This window comes from Sturnira hondurensis, unplaced genomic scaffold (genome assembly GCF_014824575.4).
Source record: "Sturnira hondurensis isolate 20B ecotype Veracruz unplaced genomic scaffold, ASM1482457v3 Scaffold0002840, whole genome shotgun sequence".
In the NCBI taxonomy this organism is placed as follows: domain Eukaryota; kingdom Metazoa; phylum Chordata; class Mammalia; order Chiroptera; family Phyllostomidae; genus Sturnira; species Sturnira hondurensis.
Genome location: NW_028075471.1, coordinates 33,162,589 through 33,189,655, shown reverse-complemented (window position 1 = coordinate 33,189,655; position 27,067 = coordinate 33,162,589). Strand labels below are relative to the sequence as shown.

The window sequence follows — 27,067 nt, the reverse complement described above, 5'->3', positions numbered from 1 at the left end:
AAATAATCAACAAAATAATATAAAATATTGAAAACAATTGCTAATCTAATCAGCATTCTTTTTCATAAAAGAAAGTGTCGTATGCAACAAAGTGGCAAAAACAGAATGGAGTGAGCCGTGGTTAAGTGTAAATCCGTACAGCAATGAATATCATTTATATTATCCTTACTTCTTTGGATAAATTCAGATGACAGCCCTATTTCATTTCTTCATTCACTTTGGAGGCCAGATGGCATTAGAATCATTTACTTCACCTTGTTGTGCTTAATTACTACAATCAACACACTATTTTCCAAATTAATCATAACAAAGTAATTTCATTAGTAACACAGCAGGCTGTTGAATTATTAGCATCATAACAGTTTGCAAACAATTAAACTTTATTTGAACCTTAAAAATTTGCAGAGTGGAACATTATTGTAAGATCTAATGGCAACAGAGTACAAATTCAGTACCGAGCAAATAATCAAGTAAAATGCTATATAAAATATGACTTACAATCACCTTTGAAAAAAATTAGCTCTCTGACTGTTCATAGAAAAACAAATAAAAGCTAAGCAAACATAATGAGAACATAGCAATTAGCATATTCTCTAACAAGCTGCGTTGTTTAAATTCGCATTAATTATATTATTATGATCCTGAAGAGTGTGTGGTGTGTCATCAAGGGCGTAAAGAAAACTTTCTTCCTGGTCGTAAACAAATGATCTCATCAAAGGAACAGAACGTTGTCCTAGACTGAAAGTGACAGTTATTTTTCCTGTCACTCCACTTTCACATGTTGTTTTCTTTCCTGTTTCCCACCTAGACTCAAGTTAAGAAAGAACAAAGGCCAGAGGAGCTCTGGACAGAAGTGACTCTTCGCTTCTGCACTGTCGTTCACAGAGAGACCAGCCGGCTGGGAATTGTTGGTCATCCGTTGGCGAAGGACTCCCTCTCCTGGATTAACTGTAAAAGGAGGCAGAAATGTTCTAAATGCTTTACATTCTGTGGGAGTTTGGGCCTGAGTGGGGGAGGGGCTTCCAAGCGGCTTGGTGCGCAACAAGAAGCTGCTGCCATCTGCTGGCCCAGGGCTAAAACCTTCCCTCAGCCAGAAGCACCAAACCTGTGTCCACTCCACAGGCAAGTCCATGTCTTCAGTGGAAACCCACAGCTTCTCTTGCCTTTCAGCCCCTCGGGCTTTGGAAACCAGCCCATTAGTCTCACCTCTGCTTGTCCTATTTTTCCCAAGATGATTTCAATCTATTCCAATGGCTTTCTATTAGGACAAGATTAATGAGTGCACAAATTACTTTCTGAAAGCTTTGATTCAACAATGTCTAATTTATATAAACTAGAATTTACCCCATACCTCTACACTTAACATTGCTTTGACATCTGAAATCACATGACCATGACACTGCAGAGACAACGGCACAGACACACTCCAAAATGGGGCTGGTGAGTGGTTTTGTGCACATGATGGAGGTTTTCAGACAGTATCACCTTGTGTGGGTGATCAGGACCTTTATCTTTACGAAAGCAAAGATCAGAAAAGTTCAACAAAGGTAGTATGTACTAATCAATGATTCGATGTAAGGAGATTATATCTACTCCAAATAATTATCCATTCGGGAGTACCTTTTCATGTATGTTAAGGCCAGGCTGGTTCTTTGTAGACACTTAAAATGCCTTTGATTTCAAATATACATGAAAAGGTAATGATCTGATTCTGCAGATCTTGCTCAGGCCTCAGAGCACATTCTTCCCTCCAGTGCCAGGTCGACACCGCCCTCCCACACCCGCTGCTGTGTGTGCCCATTGTGGTTCCCGCAGACTCCACTCGGAGCCCCTCGGTCTTCTTTGTTGCTCAGAGGTGTGCAGAAAAGACTCACGTCTGGAGCTGCAGTGTTTTGCTGTGGGACTTTAGAAGCCTAGCCGTGATCAGACAGGATGAAAGAGAACGCTGGGTCACATCTTCTTACGTCTGGAGTGCACTGAGAGTATTTATGCCGTTACGCTAGTGGGGAATGGGCTTTCTCAAGGCAGAAAATGTTGGCAAGCGTGTCGTCTCACCAGGGTATCTGTTACTGATACAGGACTTCGCACAAAGCGTGTGTCTGGCCTGCGTGTGTGTCGTGTACGGTGTCGGTGCACTGCGGCTGGCAACCTATCCTCGCTTCTTTCCTGTGGCTATACTTAATGTAAAGTAATTTACCAATTAGTAAGCGTTCTTTCCTGAAACCATGTTACTATTTTGTGAAAAATAAACACTAAGATAAATCATCTATAAGTTTTACTAAAGCCTTATTCTTTATGTAGCATCTATCCAAAACCTGCATAACATGTTCAGTTTAAATTTCAATGAAATTATATAGTACAGTCTAAAAAATAATATTGAAATCACAACTTATATAAGAAGTAGCAGTGACTATGTAGAACATATAAAATAGTGCTGAATTCTCTACACAAATCAAATGAGTAAGTAAAAACTACAATTATTTCTTTGCAAAATAGCAACAGGTATAACTTTCCTGCTTGTATCTAATTTGCATTAGTATCCTTCATTTAGTTTCACATCAGAGGGCTGTTATAATGAATGCACAAAATAATGAAGATGCACGATGCTCAACAAAACAAGGAAAGGTTATGAGCTGTCACTGGGCCTTCCCGGGGTTCTGAATCCAAAGAGTTTGCAGTGGCAGGAGAATATTCCTTTCCTGCAGGCAGAAGGGAAAGTTGCATTATAATTGTTTCCTTCAATCAAAATGTGGATGTTTCCTGCTTAGAAAAAATTACATTTTTTAGCCAAGGAAACATGAATGTTTAGTCAACCTTTTGTCAATTTTATTTCTCAGAAAGGCCATGAAAAGTGGTATTTTGCTAAAGAGGAGAAGGTTTGGAAAAACAGCTGGCAATTATCAAAGGGGCTTTCCCTTAATAATCTGCTTAGAAAGTAAATTCTATGAAGTTATTTTGAAATATCAAACAGATTTTTTAAAAGATGACGATTAGGGAGCATAATCTCTGTGTTATCAGAAAAATACCAAGACTTTTAAAAAGGCAAAGACTCATAAGGCAGAGACCAAGAGAACATATGAGCCATTACAGAATATTGGATTAAAATGTACTTACCCAGGACTCTCAAATATCATACATCTCCATTATGTAGGCTTTCGGCACCAAGCCAATGGCTCCCTTCATTTCTCCTACCCACCAGCCATATCTATTGTATTCCTAATTGAAAACAATATGCAATATTAACCTTTAGACTGGTGGAAGTACAATGTCGTTTGTGTGCAACTTCTTAGAAATGTTATTTCTTTTTACAAAGTTACAAGAGCTTGAGCTGCAAATTGAAACATTTTAATGTTTTTTTTTTTGTTTCTGGACACTTTAAAAATGCTGTTAGGCAAAGATTTAAATTAATGTATAAGACAAAGCCTGTTTATTACTGGGTGTAAAACACAGAAACAGTCACTTACAAGAACCTGGCAAGCTCGTGCTCGCTCTCTCTCTCTCTCCCTCTCCCCCCTTGTAGAGGCTACAGGGTTATAGCCAGGATCCTTAGGATGCTCTCTTTGCCTTCGAGAAGCTTATCATCTAGCAAGGATAGATTTTTTTTCACAATAAACTACTAATTCCTACTTAAACACATAGGACAAAAAATTATTTAGAATGTGGAGATATCCCCCTTCTTTAAAAATTCTAATATATGAGTATAGCCACTTTAAACATATAAATTAGAGAAAATAAGAGAACACCAATAATACAAAAATTTATTTATAAAACTATTCACAGAAGAGCTCCTTTAAGAGAAGATTCCCTAAGGCATTTATTGTTCTTTTTATTGATCATAAACGGCAACAGACCAAGGATGGGCAGAAGGAACTTAAAGGTGCTGTTAGATTCACCCTTCCCGCAGAAGATCAACAGGAAGTGAAAGTATCTCGTGTTATAAAGGTGACACACTCATCCAGCTGTAAACAAGAGTGACTCGGGTCACTGTGGCCCTCACCCTGCAGAGTGAGAGGCTGCGCCCCTCCGCTTCCCCATGGCCCCCACCAACAGACCAGCCGCTGCTACAGGCATCAGAACGACTGGTCTCCCCTGTCTGCCGGACTGACTAACGTATTTTTATCTCAGATTTATTCATGCTTAGTGAGAGACAAACAAAGTAAAATGAATTACAAGTTTCAAGAATAATATCTTTCAAAAGCAATACTTTACAAAAGCACCGGAGTGCCCAAATTTAATTTTTCATATAGATAAATTTTTTAAATCAACCCCTGAAGTAATTCAATAGCCTACAATTTTCCAACACACGAGTCACAGAGAAATGTGCATATGCACACTGAGTTGCACACGGGGAGGGAACGGTAATGCCAGCCCAGGCTGCACATCCGTACTGATTAGCACGCTGTTGACCATGGAGGGGCGGAGATCATACAATTCTTCGATGGGAATGTTGCAACATTAACGTCCGTACTGATGTGTGGTCTCTCAATAGAGAGATTATTGGGTTAAAATCTACATGCGCCTTTTAAAACTCTGACGTATCAGAATTAGGTTTGCTGAAAGAACGGAAGCGAAAGGGGGAGAAGAGCCATCCCTGCAGCTCTGCTTCTAGTGAGGGCACATCCGGCCTGTGAGACAGTGGACTCAAGATTTTAAGTTTAAAAATTCTCTGACCATGTGAACTTAGTGGACAAACTGTCTAAGAAATGAAAATAGTCTGATGCCCAGAACTCAGTGATGATGACTGTATGTAGGATATATTTATCACAAGAAAATACCAACTTACTGAAAGCTAAGATTAACAACCATTATATCCTAATAGGTACCTAATAAAACTGCCCTTTTCAATTTTTAAGGCAATGAATACAATTAGAGCCTAATGCTTAGCAAAACAAATGTATTTAACCTTTCAGAGGCCAAAGGCTTACACTGTAAAATTTCCAGATGGATGGTTAACAGGGTAAGGTGTGAGGGCTCTTGCCCAATGCCAAGCTCAGATTCCTGTTGATTTGGAAGGAGCAGAGAAACTACATTCCCCAAAGGGCAGACCAGAACACGGTCAGTGGGAAGGCATCTTATGACCCAAACCTGTGTTCAGAGAATAGTCCGCAATCTGGGTTTCACTGTTTAGAGTCTAACTACAAACCAGAAGTTCGTATTACTTTATAACATTCTGCTGCGATTATAACCTGCGTTCCCAATTAAGGATATATTATTGTTCTCAAAAAGCTGACTCACATCTAAATTCTAAAAAATTGATTTCCAACAAATCACTTCAACAAACGACCAGTGACATGCTTCGCACAGGAGAGATTCTGCGACAGTGACTGGTAAGAGTCACGAAGCAGGAAACAGTAGGAAACAGCAGGGAGGAGTGTGTTCAGCTGTAAACAAATCCCCTTAAAGTAACATTCTAGGCAAAAAAAAGTTTTAGACTGAAATCATTTTAAATGCTTCACTTAATTAATTTAAAATAATTGAAAGCATATGAAATACACACCTCATAAAAGTACTCTAAAATATCACTGGTTTAAATCAGAAAAGGGCACAAATAAAAAACCAGAATGTTTATTACTTTACATTCGTAAAGGATTCCATATAATACTCCTGTGTGGAATTAAGAGGTAAGATAAAACATAGTGAGGTAGAAATCTAGGAGGCAAATTTATGGATTTACACTGCAGCCGTTAGGGACGTCGACGAGACTGCAAACACGGAAGCTGTTACTTTTATCATTACCATCCTCTGTACGAGCCTCCTGAGCAACATGAATCCCAATTAAACCATTTGCAGCCTATAAATTGGAATGAAGATGCTTCTTGGAGTACAGTATTGGAAACTTCAGCCTGAAGATTCAATATCATACAAGATGCCTCTGAAGAAGAAAGTCTGCCTTTCCTCACCTTCCCCCAAACAAATGTGATTATGAACGACAGATTACTTACAGTGGAAATACTACAATCCATACAGTGTTGTCTTGCAGTCCGCATACTGATTACAGTTCTGTTCTAAAAGTCACAGGTGGGTCATCCAAAAAGCAACCACCGTCAAACCTGGTCATGTTAATAAACAGAAAATAAAGAGACAAAACCATAGTGGGCTGCCATCTAAATCTCTGAGAGGTTAGGAAGCATCCTGTCATCTTTATGGCACACGAGAGCTCAGGTACACGGTCTGCCATCTGGTCCTGCTCAGCCCATTCAGCCTTACCATCAACTGAAATGCTAACATAGGCAAGTGACTGCACTTCAGGAGGACTGATAAAATAATGAAGAGTCCTTTAATCTACAGGAAACCATTCTAGTCAATTTATAAGAAATATTGCGTCCCTTTGTAGGACGTGTAATTATTTTCTATTAATCATGTGCTATAAAGCTACATTACGCGGTTATTCTGTTATCACTAGAAAGAGGCCTGCAGTCAGCTTCTGACAATGTTAGGTAATTACTAACACAAAGCTTCTTTCTCTTCTGGTCGGAATGCTATCAGGACCCAGAGGTGTGGTGAACCCTTACTGTACAAAAACAGTACTCGGACAAAACCCAGTATCTGCCCAACAGACGGCTTCGAGGCAAAACGTGATGTGGCGGTGGAAGGAGAAACAAGCCAAACTGGCCAAGTAATCGGCGAAAATAATCAGAAAGCAGCACCGAACAGTTGTGATCTAACTCCTGCTTTCAATTTTCACACCATTAAAATTGCTTTTATTAGTTTGATTTTGTAGTTAAAATTTTAGGCCTCAACTAATAGGTGGTAAGCCATAAATTACAGTGATTGCATAATGAGGCAGGAAAAAAGGACTAGTTTTGATAAGTGAAACAGGGACTCAATCCAACTCAACAGTAAATGCTATGTCCTGTTTACTCACCCACGGCACCTCTGTCTGTGTCGGTGTGCCATTTTACACTTCAATGAGGCCCCGACATTTACTACTTGAATCCTTTTCAACAGCACGATTCTCATTTTTCAACTATGTTAACCCACTTTCTGCTAACCACGTGGTGAAAGAATGCTGCCTTAACGGAAACCTGAAACACTAACAAGGTTTTGTGATGTGCTCCCCCTTTCAGAAATTAGTCACAATCTGTTTGAAAGCTGCAGGTGTCAGAAAGGCCCTTTTCTTCTAACATATATCTGTGTTCTAAGTACTCACTGTGATGTTTTCAATTCTTCCAATTATTGGAAAGCATAGCAACATGAACACTAGGTGATTATGTAAAATATGGAAATACTTTCCTCAAGGCTGCCTCTTCAATCTTCTCCTTTTGAGTATCTCCAATCAGAAACTTTGTAACAATCCTTCCATTCCTCACACATCGCTCATTTCAAAGGAACTCTTACAATGCACAACAGAAATGCCACCACCTCAGCGTCTTACTGCTTGGGCTGCACACGAACTGCTCCGGTCAGTCTCCTGCCTGCTAAGCGAGGAGACGGACCCCAGCAGGCCCTGAGGGGCTCCCTGAGGTTTGAACCCCATTCACGAACCTGCTGGAACAGAGTCTTCTGGCAGCTGATGAAAATCAACTTCTTATTTTATAATTTACTATGAGGGTGTGACCTACGAGTTACTCTAACTCAAAGAATTACTATCTTTTTCTCTCCTTGCACTGTGCAAGGACAAGTAAGCAAACTGATACAAGAAAACTCTTATAACACATTTCAGTTTATGTTCCAGAGTCAAGACACAATTCAAATTCTACCCAGTCACCATTTACAATACCTTACAGTAAAAAACTGACATTCAAGTTAATGATTCATAGAGTCTGTCAGGCAAGGAGAGACCCAACCAGGCTCAGCAGAAGGCAGCCTTGGTGCTCAGTGTGTTTCACCAGCCGACACCCACCTCTGATGGCTGCCCTCTAGTTCGCCCATGCTTCTCCCCAGTATGGCTTTCCCCCACCCTGCCAGCAACACCCTTCTCTCATTTGCCTGCTCACCAGGGAGGGTCCAATCTTCCAGGCTACGCTCATTCCCACCTCAGTGTGTAGTGCCTCCTCCCCAGGGAACGCTGCCCTCCCTCACCCGGATCCTAATTGGAGGCTAAGACCTGACTTGAGTTACCCATCTGTCATGAATTTTCCTATGAATTATCTCTCATTTCAAGCTGAGCATTTGTTCTTCTGTGGATTTTATGTACCTTAGTTTTGTCCCTTCAACTAAAAGTACAAACTGGGACAATCCAGATGGCGGCAGACCAGGTGGAAGCTATACTCACCTCCTCCCAGACAAACTGGAATTGCAGCTAAAATACAGATCAGCCTGAATAACCAACTGAAGACCAGCTGAAGAGAAGTCCTACAACCAAGGATGCGAAAAGGGCCGGCCCCGCCCCCTTGGGTGGCGGCTGAGATTCCGGAGGAGTATCTCAGCTGCAAAGGTCCCCCCTGAGAAGACTGGGGTCTCAACCCCAAGTAGAGCTCCCTGGGCCAGAGCACAAGAGCTGGGAAGAGGGGCCCACATAACATCTGGCTAAGCAGGTATTTTGCCCACCAGGGATAGATGGGGCTCCAAGGAGACACAGGCACCCTCTTAAAGGGTGGACACACAAACTCTGGTTTACAGCCAGTCTAGTGCGGCATGGACTAGAGTTGTGTGAAGAGACAGCAGAAGGGTCCCTGTGCTGAGTCGCTCTTTGCACCGCAGACGCCATCTTTCTTGGGTGGAGCATTCCCTTCCAGACGGCATCAGCCAGGAGGAAAGCAACAGCCCCGGTCTTTGGGCTCCCCGCAGCCCCAGCCTGTGGAGCTTGCACTCTACTAAGCCGGCTGCCTGGGCTGATGGGTAGAGATCTGGGCTGACTCAGGGGGCATTAGTAACTGAGCCGTGTGGCTTTGGAGTGGATGCCATCCCTCAGGAACGGTTCACTTTCCTGAGAACCTGACTGGCACCTCCCCCCTCACAGGATACTCTAGCCGCTCTCTCTGGGCTTGCGGCAGCCCCACCCCCCAACTCCTGGTGGCTCTGCCCTGCCGAGGTCTGGGCAGATCTGGGACAGACTGAGTTGTGTGGCTCTAGGATAGGGCCATTCTGCCCTAGCATGCCCAACTGGTGCAGAGCCTTCCCTTCACCTGGCCAAATCTTTGTCTGTTCAGGCCTGATAAACTCTTCTGGTCTCACCTTGACTCCCAAGGGACCCTGGCCTACCACAAAGGCGTGCAAGCACCCAGCAGGTGACAGCTAGACTTTGTACACTCTGGGACATTTGCAGAGTAGCCTTAGATCCAGTACTGGCACCGAGTTTGAACCTGTATGAATCTGTTGAACACCACTCACTTCTACCTGGTAACTCACTAAGAACCTACCTCATGCAACTTGAGTACTTGCCAGAGGCTCTTTCAATGACTGAAGCCAGCAGGGGAAGGTGAATGTTGGGGTGCCTCAGGACTTTTGCTGACCTGCCCCCAAGCCTGGTGCTGGTAAAAGCCAGTCTTGGTGCCTTCCCACACATACCCAGGCCTAGCAGAGGCAGCCACAAACTGTGGATCACTTTGTAGATTGAAGTAGGTTACCCAGGGCCAGTGAGAGGCAGTATTTGATATTGGCCTGCACTAGAGTCACTCCCAAGAGTCCCTAGAACCAGCACACACAGTGGCCACCTTCAGACAACATCAGAGCAGGATCCAGTTAGCTTCACAAGGGGCATCTCCAAAGGGAGAGCTCGGCAGGCACCAGACCCTGCTGAGGTGAATTCCGCTCTGTGTGGTTGGCACCCACACAGCAGCTCGTACACTGTGGTCATGGATGATCCTCACAGCCAGCCAGCCTCAGGGTTCAGTACACACACAAATGGGCCAATAGCAATGAAGACCCAATCACAATAGGAGGGCCCACATAACCTATGCAAGGGATACTGCTGGAGCACCATCCTCAGGTGATCAAGGAGACTGCACCACTGGGTCCCACAAGACACCTACTACATAAGGCCACCCTACCAAGGCTGAGAGTCATAGCAGATCTACCTAATACACAGAAAAACCCACAAGAGGCAGCCAAAATGGTGAGACAAAGAAACATACCCCAAATGAGAGAACAGGAGAAATCTCCAGAGAAAAAGCTAAATGAAATAGAGACAAACAATTTATCACATATAAAGTTCAAAAAACTGGTTATAAGGGTGCTCAAGGAACTTGGTGACAACTACAACAGCATGAAAAAGGACATACAAACCATAAAAAAAGATCTGGTCAGAAATGGAAAATACAATATCTGAAATGAAGAATACACTAGTATACTGAAGTGGGACATAAAAAATGAGTTGCGTCTTAAAGAAATATTGGAAACTAATGAAATTCATATGAAAATTTCCATAAATTTAAAAAATAAGAATACACTAGAAGGAATAAACAGTAGGTTGAATGAAGCAGAGGATGAAATATGTATTGGAAGACAAGGTAGCAGAAAATACTCAATCAGAGCAGCAAAAAGAAAAACAGCATTTAAAAAAATAAAGATAGTTTAAGGTGCCTTTGAGATAACATGAAGCATAACAGCATCCACATCATAGGGGTACCAGAAGAAGAGGAGAGAGGGCAAGGGATCAGGAATCTATTTGAAGAAATAATGACTGGAAAATTCCCTAACCTGGTGAAGGAAAAAGACACACAAGTCCAAAGAGAGTCCCAAACAAGATGAGCCCAAAGATGTCCACACCAAGACACATCATAATTAAACGGCAAAGGCTAAAGGCAAAGAGACAATCTTAAAAGCAACAAGAGAAAGACAGTTACCTAAAAGGGGGCTCCCATAAGACTGTCAGCTGATTTCTTAACAAAAACATGTTGGGCCAGAAATATTCAAAGTGATGAAAAGTAAGGACCTACAACCAACACTACTTCAAGTTAAAAGAGAAGTAAAGAGCTTCTCAGACAAGAAAAACCTAAAAGGAGTCCATTACCACCAAACCAGTACTACAAGAAATATTACAAGGTCTTCTTTAAGAAGAGTTAAAAAAAGAGCTACATCAGTAAAAAACTAAAAGGGCAATAAATATATACCTATTAATAGCACTTTAAAAGTAAATGGCTTAAATGCTCCAATCAAAAGATATAGCGTAGCTCAGTGGATAAGAAAACAAGACCCACATATGCTGTCAACAAGAGACCCACCTTAGAATGAAAGATACACACAGACTAAAAGTAAAAAAATGCAAAAAGATATTTTATGTAAGTGGAAATAAAACAAAAAGCTGGGTTAGCAATACTTATATCTGAAAAATAGACTTCAGACAAAAGACTTTATAGTAAAAGACACTATAAAATGATAAAGTGAACAATCCAAGAAGAGACTCTATATATGAAGCAAACATATATATATATATATATATGAATATATGAGTGTATTATGTATATATGTATACACATATACATGTGCGTGTGTATCCCTTATAAACATTTATGCATCCAACATAGGAGCACCTTAATATATAAAGCAAATCTTGGTGGACATAAAGGGAGAGATAGACAGTAATACAGTGATAGTTGAAGACTTTAACACCCATTGACATCAATGGATAGATGTTCCAGACAGAAAGAAACAGTGGCCTTAAATGACATACTAGACCAGATGGATTTAATTGATATTTTCAGAGCATTTCACCCCAAAGCAGTAGAATATACATTCTTTTCAAGTGCACATGGAATATTTTCTAGGACAAAAATACATGTTAGGACACAAAACAAGTCTCAATAAATTTAAGAAGACTGAAATCATACTAAGCATCTTCTCCAGCCATAAGGTTATGAAACTAGAAATGAAGCCCAGGAGAAACACCTGAAAAGCACACAAAGCCATGAAGGCTAAATAACGTGTTACCAAACAATGAACGGGTTAACAATAGGATCAAGGAAAAAATCAAACGTTACTTTGAAACAAATGAAAATCAGAACAAAACAACCCAAAATTATGGAACACTGAAAAAGCAGTCAAGCAGCCTTAAGAGGGAAATTCATAGCATTTCAGGCCTACCTGAGGAAACAGGAAAAATCTCAAATAAACAACCTAACTTTACACTTAAAGGAACTAGAAAAAGAACAACAAAGCTCAAAGTTAGTAGAAGGAAGAAAATAATAAAGATCAGAGCAGAAGTAAATGAAGTAGTCTAAAAAAATAATACAGAATATCAATGAAACTAAGAGTTGGTTCTCTGAAAAGATAAACAAGATTGACAAACCTTTAACCAGACTCATCAAGAAAAAAAGAGAGAGGACCAAAATTAATACAATCGGAAATGAAAGAGGAGAAGTAACAACAGACACCAAAGAAATACAAAGGACTGTAGAAAAGATCACAAACAACTGTATGCCAACAAATTGGACAAGTTGGTTACCACACAAAATTTATAAAGAACTTATACAACTCAATACCAAAGATACAAAAAATCCAATTAAATGGGCAAAGGACCTGAATACATACTTCTCCAAAGAAGATATACAGATGGCCAATAGACATATGAAAAGATGCCCAACGGCAGTAATCATCTGAGAACTGAAAATTAAAACCACAATGAGACATGATCACCTCACACCTGCCATAATGGCCATCATCAGTAAGTCAATGAACAACAAGTGCTGGTGAGGACGTGGAGGAAGGGAACCCTCCTGCACTGTGGGTGGGAATGCAGACAGGCGCAGCCACTGTGGAAAGCATTATGCAGCTACCTCAAAATATTAAAAATTAAACAGTCTTGTGACCCAGTGATTCCATTTCTGGGAATATATCCAAAGAAACTTGAAACACTGATTTGAAAAAAATATAAGCACCCTATGTTCATTGCGGTGTTATTTACAATAGCCAAGATTTGGAAGCAGTCCAAGTACCTATCAGTAGATAAGTGGATTAAAAAGCTGTGGTACATTTACATAATGGAATGCTATTTGGCTATAAAAAAAAAGGAAATCTTAACTTTTGCAACAGCATGGATGGACCTGGAGAGTATTATGCTAAGTGAAATAAGCCAGTCAGAGAAAGACAAGTACCATATGATTTTACTCATATGTGGAATCTAATGAACAAAATAAACTAATAAACAAAAGAGAGACAGACTCACAAATACAGAAAACTGACTGACAGCTCTCAGAGGGGAGGGAAGTTGGAGGGCTGAGTGGAAACAGTGAAGGGACTAAGCTAGCAGACAAACAAGCTCACAAACGCACACAACAGCACTGTGGTGACCTGAGGGAAAGGGGCAGGCAGAACAGGGTACCGGGGACACAAATGGTGATGGATGGAGACTTGACTTGGGGTGGTGAGCACGCAATACAGCACACACATGATATATTATAGAATTGTACACTTGAAACCCAGATAATTTTATTAACCAAAGTCACCCCAATAAATTCAATAAAAATAAATTTTAAAAAGCTAGAAAGTACAAACTCCCTGAGATCAGGGCATGTCTCACACCAAATCTGTATGCCCCACACTTCAAGATGTGTATAGAGTATTCAGTTAGTATATACAGGATGATGAGACACACTGTCTTCATTTTCGATGATGCACCAGTTGCATATTCTAAATATTTTCTAAACAAATATAATTTCCCACAGGAATATCCTTTTCTTTGTATATATTAGACATACTTGAAGAATTTTAGTAGTGATGAAAAAAATATTTGTTGTGAAGTAGGTTTAGCTTTGCAATCTGAAGTGTGTCGCTCCTGCCGGTGGCTGGCTGCCACCCGCCACGTTTTCCAAAGCACTGTGCACAATACCTTGTCTACAGAGCTTAAACTCCACCGGCAGAAAGAAAGATACCCGTCTCTTGCAGACCTTGTGCCAAATAATGCCAGTTCTTACAAGAAATTAGTTCAACTGAATTTATTTTAAGTATTGACAAGGTTAAGACAGAACCCTGCAACCGAGGAAACTGGGTGGCAGATGAAGGGGACCATCCGCTGGGTTTTCAGCTCCTTCCTATTGCTCTCAATTATTTCCTCAGAAGACCCAGAGTCTCCTCCAGCTCTGTAACTAACTAGGTATGCAACCTTGGGCAATCCCCAAGTCCACTAGAGACAACTTTTTGTTGTTGTCTCCACAAAAAGCCAGCTACAATTAAGTCCAAGTATTATATAACTTGTATTTGGACCCTCACAGAATTACCCTTACAAAATCTGTTGTTTCACTACACATTTTTTGTTGTTGTTGAGGGTATCACCTGCCACTGTTTTACGTATTATGTAAAGTGGTTCAGGTCAGGTCATCAATGTGAACATTCTAGAAATTCATTTTTAAGTAGCCAGTGCTGGGAAAAGCTTAGCTAGATCTCTCCTTTATGATTAAGAGAAATTATGAGTCCTCTGTCTCTCCCATTTTTAGCTTGGTTGCCTAGAAGCTCAGAGCTGAGTTGGAAGCTTAAGGTCTCCACAGGAGTAGTCCTTTTTCCTTTGGTCTTTTATTTATTTTGCCTCCATTATCTTGAGCCTTGAGATTTCTTTATCTCTTAAGTGAAGGGCTGGTGCTAACTCTATGCTTCTATGATTCTAATTCTTTTAAGAAGTTCGGGATTATTTCTTATTGTTAACTGTATTTTCATAACACATATGAAATCTCTATTTGCATGATGTTAGGTATTTGGGATACAAAACCACTTACGACACATTGTCTACTTCAAGGAGTTCAGGGCTGAGAGAGAAAAATAGATAATCCTAGTCTTGGTCCACTTAGACAGCAAAGCAGAAGGAGAAAAAGCTTTAGGGTCAGATCTGCACTGATTCCAGAACAAGGTACTTGCTACGTGGTCTCTTCAGGCAATTCACCACACACTAACCGTACTGAGCATCAGTTTCCTCACCTGCAACATTACAATGCCTGCTTCACAACGTCAGCGTATGAATCAGGTGAGCTCCCAGAACAGGAAATTGTAGGTAGGCAATATTTTCATTTCCTCCCTCTCCCTTCCTATTAACTGGTGTAGCAAAACACCAGGACAACAAAAACTAGAGTATTCTGGAGTGCAGTCTAAGGCAATCTTGTTATTATGAGTAGTTTTCTACCCTGCTCGGCCAAAGGGAACCCGACCTCTAAAGGGATGAGCAGGGAGACATCTCAAAGGAGTAAAAGTGGGTGATGTATACAGTCAGGGGGTTCTTAATTTGCGGGGTGGGGACTTGGAGAGTATTAGCAAGCATGGATTTTTCAATTTAGGATTAAATAAAATAATCAGCATAGCATTTTTCTTTAAGGTATTTTTGTTGCTGCTGCTTTTTTGGTTTTTGCTTCTGGCAAATGCGTGCATGTTCCATATAGAGTTAAATCACACAGGCCCTGCAGCAGGAGCTCACCCGGCCTTGGATACCACCGTTCGGTTTCTCCTCTATCTCTCAAGCCACTGCAGGAGCTCCGCCTGCCAGCCTGCCTTTGTAGTAAGGACCTTTCCGTTCACCTGTCAGCATTTTCCTGGAATGCTCCCTCCATTTCATATAAGAGAAGAACACAGAGAAATACTCAAGCACGTTATTTGCAAGTGGATAAGGAGTCCCACGAGTGGAGCCAGGACATCTTCTGACATGGAGCTGTGTCCCTAAACTGCGTATCAATATAAGGGAGCCGTGGGCTCCTGCCTCACTGTACCCTAGACCACAGTGTCCCCGTGTTGACAGCATAGGAACCAAATGCCACCAGACCTAAACAATCACAGTTACAAGTACAATTACCCCCCAGTACTTCTCCTCCCCAAAAGGCTGTCAGATACGACACCATTTTGGGAACCAGCCTGGTGCCAACAATGCGTGTCCTACATTGAGATGTCCTAGTTACTCCTCAGCAGTTGGCCATGCTATCTGTGACACAATGGGTCAGATGGTCGCCGAGGTAAAACTAAGAGCCAAAAAGTAACCCTGTATTTCCCTCTGCCAGGAGAGCTCAGCAAGACTTTAATTTTATTTTATCTTTCTGTTAGGTTAGAAGCCAAAAAAAAGCTCTAGTAATGGGATCTTTACATTTTCACAATGAGAAACAATCGGTGATAATCACAATTCACCAATCCTTGGAAAAAGTCACAAACAGAAAAAGCCAACAACTGGAATTCCAACCAATATGCACTAAAAAAAGTCCTTTCATTGTATATTAGTGAACACTGTCAACCTACATTTCCTGTTTTTGACTTAAATTATTTTAAAAAAAACTGTAAAGTTCAAGTCACATATGCCCTGGACTAGATAAAATATCCCAGGATTCTTAACTCTCTTAATTTTCCTGTTAGTACCAAAGTAGCATGCCTCTTTCCTGCGGACGCATAGCTCTTCTGTCATTAAGTCTCTAAAAATAATTTATTGCTTTAAAAGTAAGAATAGGAATGTGGTTAGCAATTCACCAATGAGTACAGATTGAAAGAGAAACTAGGGGAAGATGTAAATCCAGAACAGCAGGTGGAATAGCATACCAAAGAGGCATGCCGCAGAGTACGCCTCCAGCTATATAACCTGGATCCTGCCAGTAAAATTATAACATTTCACACACATAATTGTAGAAAAATAGTATTAATGGTGATAATATAGCCATGTTTAAGGTCATAATAAAATTGAAATGCAAACTAGTAAAAGAAGTTAGCATGATTTTAAACAACCTAACTCCTAAATTAAATACAAGATTTTCTATTTCAGATATATTATTTTCACCTATGAAGTTAATCCGAAACCAGGCCTTGTGTTTCAGAGCTAATTCGCTAACAATGCAGCTGTTATTAAAATTACAAATTCCAGATTTACCCACCTCAGATAATGTGCTCCACTTTGGTGTGTGTGTGTGGGGGGAGAGATTTGGAAATCTCCCCTGAACTATTCAAGTCTATATAAAGTGTCTTATTTTAACATGAAAAACAGCAGCAATCCTATATGAAAAGAACTGTAAGCAAAACATTACTACTGGCTGGCCTTTTTAGGCACTATTTAGATTTATTACTTGTGAGGTTCAAAGGTTAGAACTAAGAAACCGAGGGCCACTGTGAAGGAGGAGCTAGCGCAGCCAGGGTCACATGACAGCTGCTCATTGGAAAAAACGTTCAAGGCAAGGGGGGAGGGCGGGCACCTGCCCACTCTTCTTTCTTTACTGCAACATTTGATTTTCACTAAAAATTTTAAAAGAAAGGCTGAGATCTGTAAAAGTCCCAAAAAGAGGTATTAAAATAAATAAATTGACCCCTGGCTGACTGAGCACAGCTGACATCCCCTCCAGGCTTTCTTGCAAAAGCAGAAAAAGACTGAATTTGTAAATGAAACTTTCTATTGTGAATTTTAATGAAGATAGTGTAATCATTAAGCTAGTTAAATCTTTTCTGTCATTCCATTCACAAAATTAAAACTCTCTTTAATATAATGTATGCCCTTTATTTCATGATTTAAGCTTCATTTATATCAAAAGTGCATCTTTTCTTAAACTATCTTGTGCAGCCTTTTAAAAGAGTTTCTCAGAACTGACAACTTCTAGAAGGTAAGGCAAACAGTAATAATTAAATACTGCAAAGTATAGATCAGTTAATTACTAAAAGCAAGTTATATTTCCTTAAACTATTAAACGCTGTTATTATTAGGAAAGCTATAGTGTTAATTTCTTCACAAAATACATTTTCTATGTCTCCATAAACATCGTGTATTCGTCCTTATGTATACAACTTTTACATTTAATTCAGAATGACAAAAAATTTTCCTGATTAATGCCAATACTTTATTGACATGAGATAGGAAAGTAATAGCCCATAGCTGGACTTAAAGTTGGATTTATGACATCATTTTGATTGTACAAATTAGCCGCAATTAGCTGCACCACTCATTCTGCGCCACTAGATGGTGTAAAAAATAAATTAAACCAGTAAAATTTCATTCCATCACCAGGAGGTCTAAATATAACTTAGAGAAAGATTAAACAAACTTCTAGGCATGTAACAATCTAGGGATTTCTATAATAATTATACTTTAAAAATTCTATCAATCTATAAGGTCAGCTCTACTTTGATCTAAAAACAAGCCCTTTTGAGCAATTTTTCACTCTCTTCTACTCAGGGCCTTGAATTCTAAAGTTACAGTAAAGCCAAGTATTCAAACTGCTATTTTCATTCATATGTTAAGTGAATTGATTATATTAACTTATGGTCTATATTTACCAAATTTTTTGATAAAAACTGAAAGGCCAAGGTCAAGCCAAGTAAAAATTTAGTTTCCAATGTGAACTTGCCCAGAGCAAAGTGGAGAAGGTTGACTTCACAAACACACACTAACCCCAAAGCCACCTGACAGCCGACAGCCACAACGTCCATCAGGGGCCCCAAATCTGTCCAAATTTCATCAAGGGATAGCTAAGTGTCCTTTACGTCACACTCACTAAGATTTACCTGGTGGATTCTACTAGGACCACAGCCGGGCAAATATGGACAGCTAATCACTCAGCCAATGCTGATAATGTGCTTTTTAGCATTTAGGAGCCTTAGATGGCAGTATATTCTTCCCATAGGCTGGACCACCACTAACTTTGGCTCCATGGTCAGGTTTCACATATAAAATTACAATCTCCACAAAGCAGTTTTGGGAGTACCAGAACTACCTTCCCTGGAATCCTAGAAATACAATGCACCTATATGATCACACGTATAATTTCATATTAACAGAAAACGATTTCAAAGGCAACGGGAGGGATGGTACATGATGATGGGAATCTGCTTCTAAAGGGAGACTTTAAGAACAGATCCACCTGGGCTTCATGGATTTGATATTTTACCACAGAAACATAATGGCTATCCCCCATTTATCCCTGTAATCTGAAATTCCGAGTGGAAGCGAACCAACATTTTAATTTTATACACAACTGCAGCTCAAGTGGTGAGAGAAACTGTGAGCTAAGTAAACCTCAGGAATGATGCCAAGGAAGTTTGTCCAGAACTGAAACTAATCAGTTTGGTTTCTATATTAAGTAATTAATTCAAAAAATGTTGTCCTAACTCAGGCAATTACATCTCAATAATAAGTTTGATCCAAAGTTGTGATATGGTTATCTATAGCTTCTAAGAAGTAAAAATGTCTTTCTAAAAAAATTCCACACTAATGAACAGAGGATTGAGAAATAAAAGACAAGTCTTAGGTTTGGGCACCCCAACTAGCAATTACCACAGTTGGCTATATTTACTTACTAAATATTTTCCACCGATAGGCTACACATGGTTATATCTTATTTCTTTTGCATTTCTGGTGCTTAGAATGGGACCTGGCACATTACAGGTACTTTGTAACGGTTTCAAACTAAAGACAAGTGGAAAAAAGGGGAGAGAAAAGGGAGGGAGGAGAGAGGAAAACAGAGAGCGATGGAGGGAGGAAGGAAGAAAGGTACAAGCACAAGAAAAAAACAGAGCAGAAAGCCCTGGTCTGGAAGTCAAGGTGCCTGGGTAAGTACAGGCTCTGGCACTTTCTTGACCAGGTGCCCTTACCTGTAAACACAAGGAATAGACAGATGACCCCTCACTCAAGGGCTCTGTGATTCGCTGTTATGATTTTATGCACCAGACAACTAGTGTTAAAATTCAGTGAGTGATCTTATTTCCCAAGTCTCTTCTGCATCTAACAATCATATTCTTCCTGAAAAGTCTAAAATATTTCTCTAATCATGAAACCATATTAAGTTCCTAGACTTATAATTTATATAACATTACCACACTTATAAGTAGTTTCCATATACCATTTGTTTCTAAAATAGCCTCATAAAGGAGACTGAAGGAAACACTTTTTTATTCCCCATATCACAGTAGGAAAAGTTAAAATGTTAAGTTTAAGGGAGCTCACACATCATCAGAAGTGTAATCACAGTAAGAAACTTTAAGACTGAAGGATGGAAAGATTTTGAATAATCCAGTATCTTAAAGAGGCAGAAACATGATTTCTTAACATATAAAGATGGGTTCATAGCAATATACTTTACTATTATTTTAAACTTAAAAAAATTACTTAAACCTGTCTGAATAGAAAAGCATTGCTCTTAAATTGTCGGAACACCCGATGTATTTACATAAAGATGAAAAGCTTACTCTATAAACACGGTGTTTCCAGTAGTGAATGGCAGACAAAATCAGAGTAAGCACACAGAAGAATAAAAAGGAAGAGGAAAGAAAAACATAATAAATAACCTAATACCTTACAATGTTAACTTTCACATAAGTATATTGTTTCTGGAGAAGGCAGTGTGTGGACGTGAGCCAAAGGCTAAAGTGATAGGTAAACACACTGTTAAGTTGAATCCTGTTATCTGATTGTGTTTAAATTTTGATTATATTTCACTTGACAAAATAATTAATTATTGTGAACTCCCGATTGTTAACAAGGACCTAGAAGAATTCGAATTGGCATTTTTCCCCAGTGCTGTAATCCAAACACATACAAATCCACTTTTGTATTCCCCCTTACAGTTGTCATTTCAAGTATCTTCTTACCTTGCTAAGAATGTAAATCACATCACCACGTTTAAATGATAACTCATCAGAAACAGCACCTGTGCAGTCCCACAAACCCTGGTAAAAATTGGCGTAGTCGGTGCTTTTATCCCCTAGAAAGAAGAGAAAACATGAGTTAGAGCTTCTATGTAGGAGACCCTCGTTTAAAAATAAACCGAGAGAAATTAAGGGGCCACCTCAAACCACCAAAAGAGTCTAAAAAAGTCAGTCTTGATTCAAAGAAAATGTTTAAGACATTCGCACAAGAATCCTACTTCTTACTACCTTTTAATTCAGAAGCATTTTCAAAAAGATCTGATTTTGAATGTCTCTTTTTTTTCTGTCCCTTCCTTGTTCATCTAAAACCCATAACTGACATTTTCTCATCAAACCAGCGCCTAAGAGTTACTTGCCCCTTATGTCACATAGGAACCTAAGCTCACTTGCAACACGCTCTGAAGGTGAGATCCACACTGCATAGTGAGCAATATCCAAAGATGTGATAAACACATTGCACATAAGCACCTTACAGAATTGGGGCACTTCATTAAAAAATAATAAAGGAGTTAAGGTACAAATCTAACCCAAATTAGAAAACTTTTTTTTAAAAAAAATTCTAAAACCTAAATCTAGTTCAAGAGAGAGGATAAAGTGAAAATAATACAAAGCGTAATTCCAGCTCTTATCTTTCAGGACTTTTGTACCCAAAGCCTCTTAAAAGTTATTCAAAAAATATTTCAACAACTTAGAAACTGCCAATGCTGAAGCTGCATTTTTCAAGATTTCTGTCAGCCCTGGTTTGGGACATTAGGCTCTGAATAAACACGCAACATGCACTGGAGTTATCAGCTCATCCTTCTAACAGCATAAGCACAATGGATGCGATGTGCTCAAACTGCCACACAGACCATTAACTGATTGATTATTTAGCACTCTCCGCTCTGTGATACCACAATAAACTGGGTAATAAATGCTTTGTCACTTACACAATGTGGGGCTCCTGAAACACAGCACAGAGTTAAATATACTAGATGCTTTTGTTACACTGAGAACTGTTTCCTGTTTTTAATTTCATGATAATTGAGTTTTGATGAGTTAATGCAAAAAGAATGCAAGCAGTATCAGTAAGATGTCCCTGTGTTCAGGAACCAGGCAGGACACACACGTGCTAACAAGTTCCATCACTGAATGTCATCTTTGAATTCGGAGGGGATGGCTGTGGAGAGGCACATGCTGGAGCAGTGTTGTCATCGTAGTTTTGTTGTGTGGCTCTCCAACAGCAGGCTCCTTGGCAACTCTGGCACAGCTATTAGTCAGATGAGCACGGCATTAGGGCATTCGTCTTATTACACATGGTTTGTGTTATGGACAAAGTGCTATGTTCATTAGGAATTTTAAAAATTCTCCTCAATATTGAAAACATTTTTTAAAGCCAAAAAGAAAATCTGAATAATAGGGAGTCTGAATATTTAGAAAGATGTGACTTTTTAATTATACTTTTTAAGAATATAAACAAGGACTAGAATATACCATCTAGCAAAATCCTCCTATTAAATTTTTTCCTCTTGTTTTCTAAGAATTAAAAGAGAAGGAGGGAAGGAGGGATGGGGAAGGGACATGGGAGGAATGAAGAAAAGAGGGAGGGATGGAGAGAGGGAGACAGAGAGAGAGGAATACCTTATTGACTTCTCCACTCTAGCATTTGAGCACTCATCACGGATACCAGCGGGGATGTGCACAAGCCTGGGAATCCAACCAAGAACTAACAATGCTTGTGGCCACCTTTCATTACATTTCCCCTACAATGCATATATTAAGTAAATTCTATAAATGGACACTAGAGGGCACTCTGGCTGGACAGATCATGGCAAACATTGTCAAATTATTATTTTTTTAGAAAAAATGACTTAATAATAAAGTGACTGATTTCCTTTAAAAACCACTTATTTAGATAAATAGAGATTTAGAAGTTGAAACATCCTAGCCAGATTGAATCAACTGCTAAATGGGTCAAATGTTGCGCCCCATGCAGTCCGTCAGTGTCAGTTTAAAAGTCCGGGAATTAGAGCAAAAAGAGGATGACATCATTTCACATGCACGGCCCTCCCCTGCAGTCACTGGCCAGGAGGTAAAAGGATCTGCATAGTTGAGGCTCCGGTGTGTTCCCCATGCTGCTCAGCCTTAGGCTTGATCTGAAAAGGCTGAAGAGCCAAACTTGGGCTAAAAAGGAGAGTAGAAGTTGTGGCTTGGCCAGGGTGGCATGCCAGTGGCCTCCTCGGCTGTCCAGCCTGCTGCCGGCTGTTTCCTTTTTCAGACCCTCTCACAATAGTTTCTCATTCAATAGATTTTCAAGAGGTTCGGGGGAAGAAGAAAGGAAATGAAAAGTGTATGACGATTTCTAATGCATAATCATCCTTATCACTTTGGGGTCTCTCTTCCCCTCGACGCGCTTGGTGAAACTCCCATTAACACTAATGGGAGTTACAGGAGCACATGAGGGGCACAGGCCCCCCACCGTGTGCCAAATACATCTCTCCCTAGATGTGCATCATGAGTGTTTCATTAAATCTCACTGCCTTACGAGGTGACCAAGCTAGCAACACAGCAGTACTGGGGAGAGGACGCATTTTCCGCTGTGCTTCCTGTAATCTTCATGATGGTGTTACCCAAAGACCAACCTCATTTCAGTGTCCCATATGTGAGCTTTGGTAAGAATAATAAGTTGTTTGTGTCACATGGCTACATGTATAGACAATTGACTGTTCTATTTCTGCATGCTATTTCAGCATAAAGTAGAATTCCAGCTAGGGAGAAAATGTGGAAGTACACGTTTCTTAGCCTTAGTCTCCTCAGGAAAGTAACATTATGATTCTTGGTATAAATTCTAGACATAAAAATTAGAAATTATCGTGTGCATTAGAGGGCAGTGATCTCCTCTGTCTTACTTTTTAAAATTTTAAGTGTGGCTGAACATACACCAAAAAATTATCCACAGATGGAGCCTCATAAGCACAGTGGCTTCCCAAAAGTTAACACTGTTCACCTATGCACTGAAAAAATAATCCACGTGAAGTATGTTTCTAAAAAATATCGAGACATGGGATGAACCATAACATCATAAACCACAGATAATCATATGTTCCAAATACAAATTAAGCCTGTTGTCTTTACAGCACAGCTTTTCTTATTCTATCCACATCATGATCTATGTTTTCAAAATGACAAAAAAAAAAATCAACAATGTTTCTTGTCCTGAGAGGCATGAATGATTAAAAAAAGAAAGAAAAAAATTTAAATTAGTCAGCCTGTGACAGATTTAAACAATAGACTTGCTTCTGCTTTTTAAAAAAATACAGAAGCAGATCATTGGGCAATAATAAAATTATTGTGAAAATATAAACTAAACATTGGAGATACTTTTGCAAAAATGCAAAGGTTTTGAGAATGATGACAATGGGTGAAATATACAACAATAAAATAATAGAGAATCTCTCCTTCAGTAGTGTTATAGGTTGAAAAACTATTTTAGAAAGATAAGCATATTGTACATATTATTCAAAAAAATCAAATGGAATATTTATTATAACAAACATATTCAAGATATATAAGCTTGAACATAAAAGAGCGTGTAAGAAATCCAAGATTAATTTTGTTTTTGCTTACGTATTTTACATTAGTCTGATTTTTTTAAGTAAAATCAGTCAATGTGAAAAATATGTAACATTCTTGAGTAAGGTTAGAAGTTCACATCATGTGATGCTCAGCAAGATAGTAATACCCTTGTCAACTCTCCGCCCCACACAGCAAACAAACTTCTAGTGTTACATCTCTGACAGCCTGGGGAGGGCAAAGGTCACCGCTATGCAAAAGCGTTAAAACTGTTGCTTGAAAAGAATTTCATGTCACGAAAGATAAGAATTATTGCAGTGCTAATTTATAGCTATTGCATGAAAAGCTAGATCTATTTAATGCATTCCTCTGAAGAAAACCTGATTTTTTTTCCCCTTCCCTCAAAGGCAAAAATTTGGGAGATAATCTCTATAAAAGGGTTTTTGGAAAATTCAATTGCTTTAAGACAAAATACTTAAATTTGTCGAAAGCATATCTATATGTGTCTATGTTCTACACGTGCATGGAAATTCTTAAAAAGAAAGCTATATGCTTTTGGCAGGAGCTTATGACACATAATAAAACATATATACTTAAATTACTAGTGAACATCATCCTCAAGGTTTCACTCCGCTGGAGTATTTTATAGCTGCATTTTACAGGGCCTGAGTGCTAACATCTAATGACTCCATCCTCACTTCCTTTCTGAAAAAAGCAAACCAAAACCTTTGCAGCAACCTGCTCCTGCTTTCCTGTCCAGGTCCGGAAATCAGGCCTCTGTTTCCTTTCCACATGTCACAGTAGGAAGGACTCTGGAAAGCCACTTCCTGAACACACACTTCTTGTCCACCCTGCCTCTGACAGCTCGAAAGAGTGATGTATGGACGTATCAGAGAGGGGAAGGTGACCCCCAGCTCCAGCTCTTTGCAGGACATGGGATGATACGGCAGACCTTGCCCCAGCTGACATGAGGCTATGAAGAGGGGTAAAGCCCTGATAAGAAGGCAGCCTTCTGTCTTTCCGTGTAAAATAATTGTTGGTTTATCAAAACTCACCTCGTGCTTACACTACAGATATGGTTTATCTCCTGTTATTTGGAAATAACAATCAGCAAGAAAAGTTGAGCATACTGTGTGATTTTGTCTGTAGCACGGGCAGTTTTTTCAGTCTCATAATTAGTACATGGGGCAATGTGCCAAGTGGAAATGGATAAGGGGGCTATCCTTCCTGGACTTGTAGGCCACCGGCATCCTTTTCTAATTTTCAAGCTGCTGTCACTGGGCCCTGGCATTTCTTACCCAATTCATTTGCTTTCTGTGTTAATCATATGCAATGAAGATATGCATGGCCAACATTTAAACAGGCTGCAGATCAATTAGCGGTCTTAAGTTTATCTGATTTTTATCAAAGAAGACAGAGCTGTGGGTCGATTGTCAGAGCCTGTGTCAAGTTGACCTTTTCAGAGATGTCTACATTGCCAGTCCCCTGGGCAACTTGTTGTCCCCTGTTAGTATCTGAATGGCAGAAGTCTGTTCTGCTCAAGCACAAAGTATACACAGATGTCTATATTACATTCTTATAGGTTTGACAGCAACTGCATGTTGTATCTATAAACTGTCCTTTAGCAGTGACACTTCCTCAATGATGATAAGCTAATTTATGCAACTAAATCTCCTTTGTGCAGAAATGAAAGCTAATTGAGTCATTACAAAGTAATTCAGGAAGGAATACCTTGTATAAATTGGCTTACTTTATAAATCCTTCTCAAGTGGTTTTCATGCATCCTAAATGGGGCTAAGCAGTTTCTCAGCCAGAAGATACCCGCACTAGAGGAGCCAGCTTTGGGGAGCTGTGGCAACGTCTGCGGGGCGGTAAGAACGTGAACACAACCAACAGAAGCTTCCCCGGGAAGCCGCGCGATCCATTACCTGTGGTGTGATGAGCACTGTCCTGACTCATCTTCCTTTGTTCTTCTACCTTCCCGGGAGCGCCGTCCTCTTCCTCCTCTGCAAGTAAACAACGCACAGGGCACACTGAAGGGCTTCCTCTGAGATAACGACACAGTACTCCCCATCTTAAGAGCAAAACTACAAGTTGATAACACATAAAGATTCCTTTTCAGAGAAGGAAACCACTCAACAATTCACATTCCTTTGTCAATAATCTGAAGCTGAACAAATAAACCTCTACCTATTTCCAAATAGCAACCTCATCAGCTAGCTTAATAAAATTTAAGATATGCACTAGTGCTTCGAATATGTTGTGTTACATCCTTGCAGAGACTGATCTGGGACAATCTCAGATCCGGAAAAGCCCTGATGTCCAGTAAAATGATGGCCAGCACTACACAGACGGACGACATTACTCTGTGGCAGGAGTACCTCACACCAAACCATGGTCCCTAAAACAGCGATATTCTAGCAAAAGGAAAGCGTGTAATAAAAAATACAGTCTCTTATTGAGTATGAGAGACTTTGTAGGCTGACTCACTTGATCTTCACAGGAGGACGCTAGAAGGATCCTTATCCTTCAAGATACCCACCTCACCTTACAATTATACTGAGAACCTACTGTGTGTCATACACTATAGCAGATGTATAGATTTCATAGATAAATAACTTTTAAATCCTCATTTAACCGGTGAGTACACTGAGAATTGAAAATGTAAAGCAGTTTCCAATTTTTGTCACTCAAACTCAGGTTTGTGATTATCAAGTCCATTTTCCTTAGCCCAAATACATTAAGTGCCTTACCTATATTATTTCCATACTCTCCCATCACATTCCTTCTCTGAGTTATAAGAAGAAATATAGTAAGATTAAGGAAAACAGATTTTAACAGAGTCAATAGACTGATTCTTTTACAACAAAGAAACACTTATTATATTACCACTTTCCTCACCTAGGATATATAAAACTTAGAAATACTTAAGGCAGGGCATATGAATGAAATGGTATGCCAAAGAAACACTGGGTTCAAAAAGAATCACCACTTCAAGAACAATCCAGAACTTTAAAGATAATTGTGCTAAATACATAAATATAGCTGTTATGAC

At 39.7% G+C, this 27,067-nt stretch overlaps 1 protein-coding gene across 1 annotated transcript in view; it reads right to left on the bottom strand.

The window, feature by feature from the left end:
- Positions 1 to 360: 360 nt before the first annotated feature.
- SKAP2 (src kinase associated phosphoprotein 2) overlaps positions 361 to 27,067 on the bottom strand; it is a 172,470-nt gene continuing 145,763 nt past the window's right edge. The window contains exons 10-13 of the mRNA XM_037041260.1: positions 25,941 to 26,018; positions 20,404 to 20,516; positions 3,115 to 3,216; positions 361 to 2,699 (exon numbers count right to left, since the gene is read on the bottom strand). Of these exons, the coding sequence (XP_036897155.1) occupies positions 3,124 to 3,216; positions 20,404 to 20,516; positions 25,941 to 26,018 (284 nt within the window). The 3' untranslated portion in view covers positions 361 to 2,699; positions 3,115 to 3,123. The remainder of the gene's footprint in view (positions 2,700 to 3,114; positions 3,217 to 20,403; positions 20,517 to 25,940; positions 26,019 to 27,067) is intronic.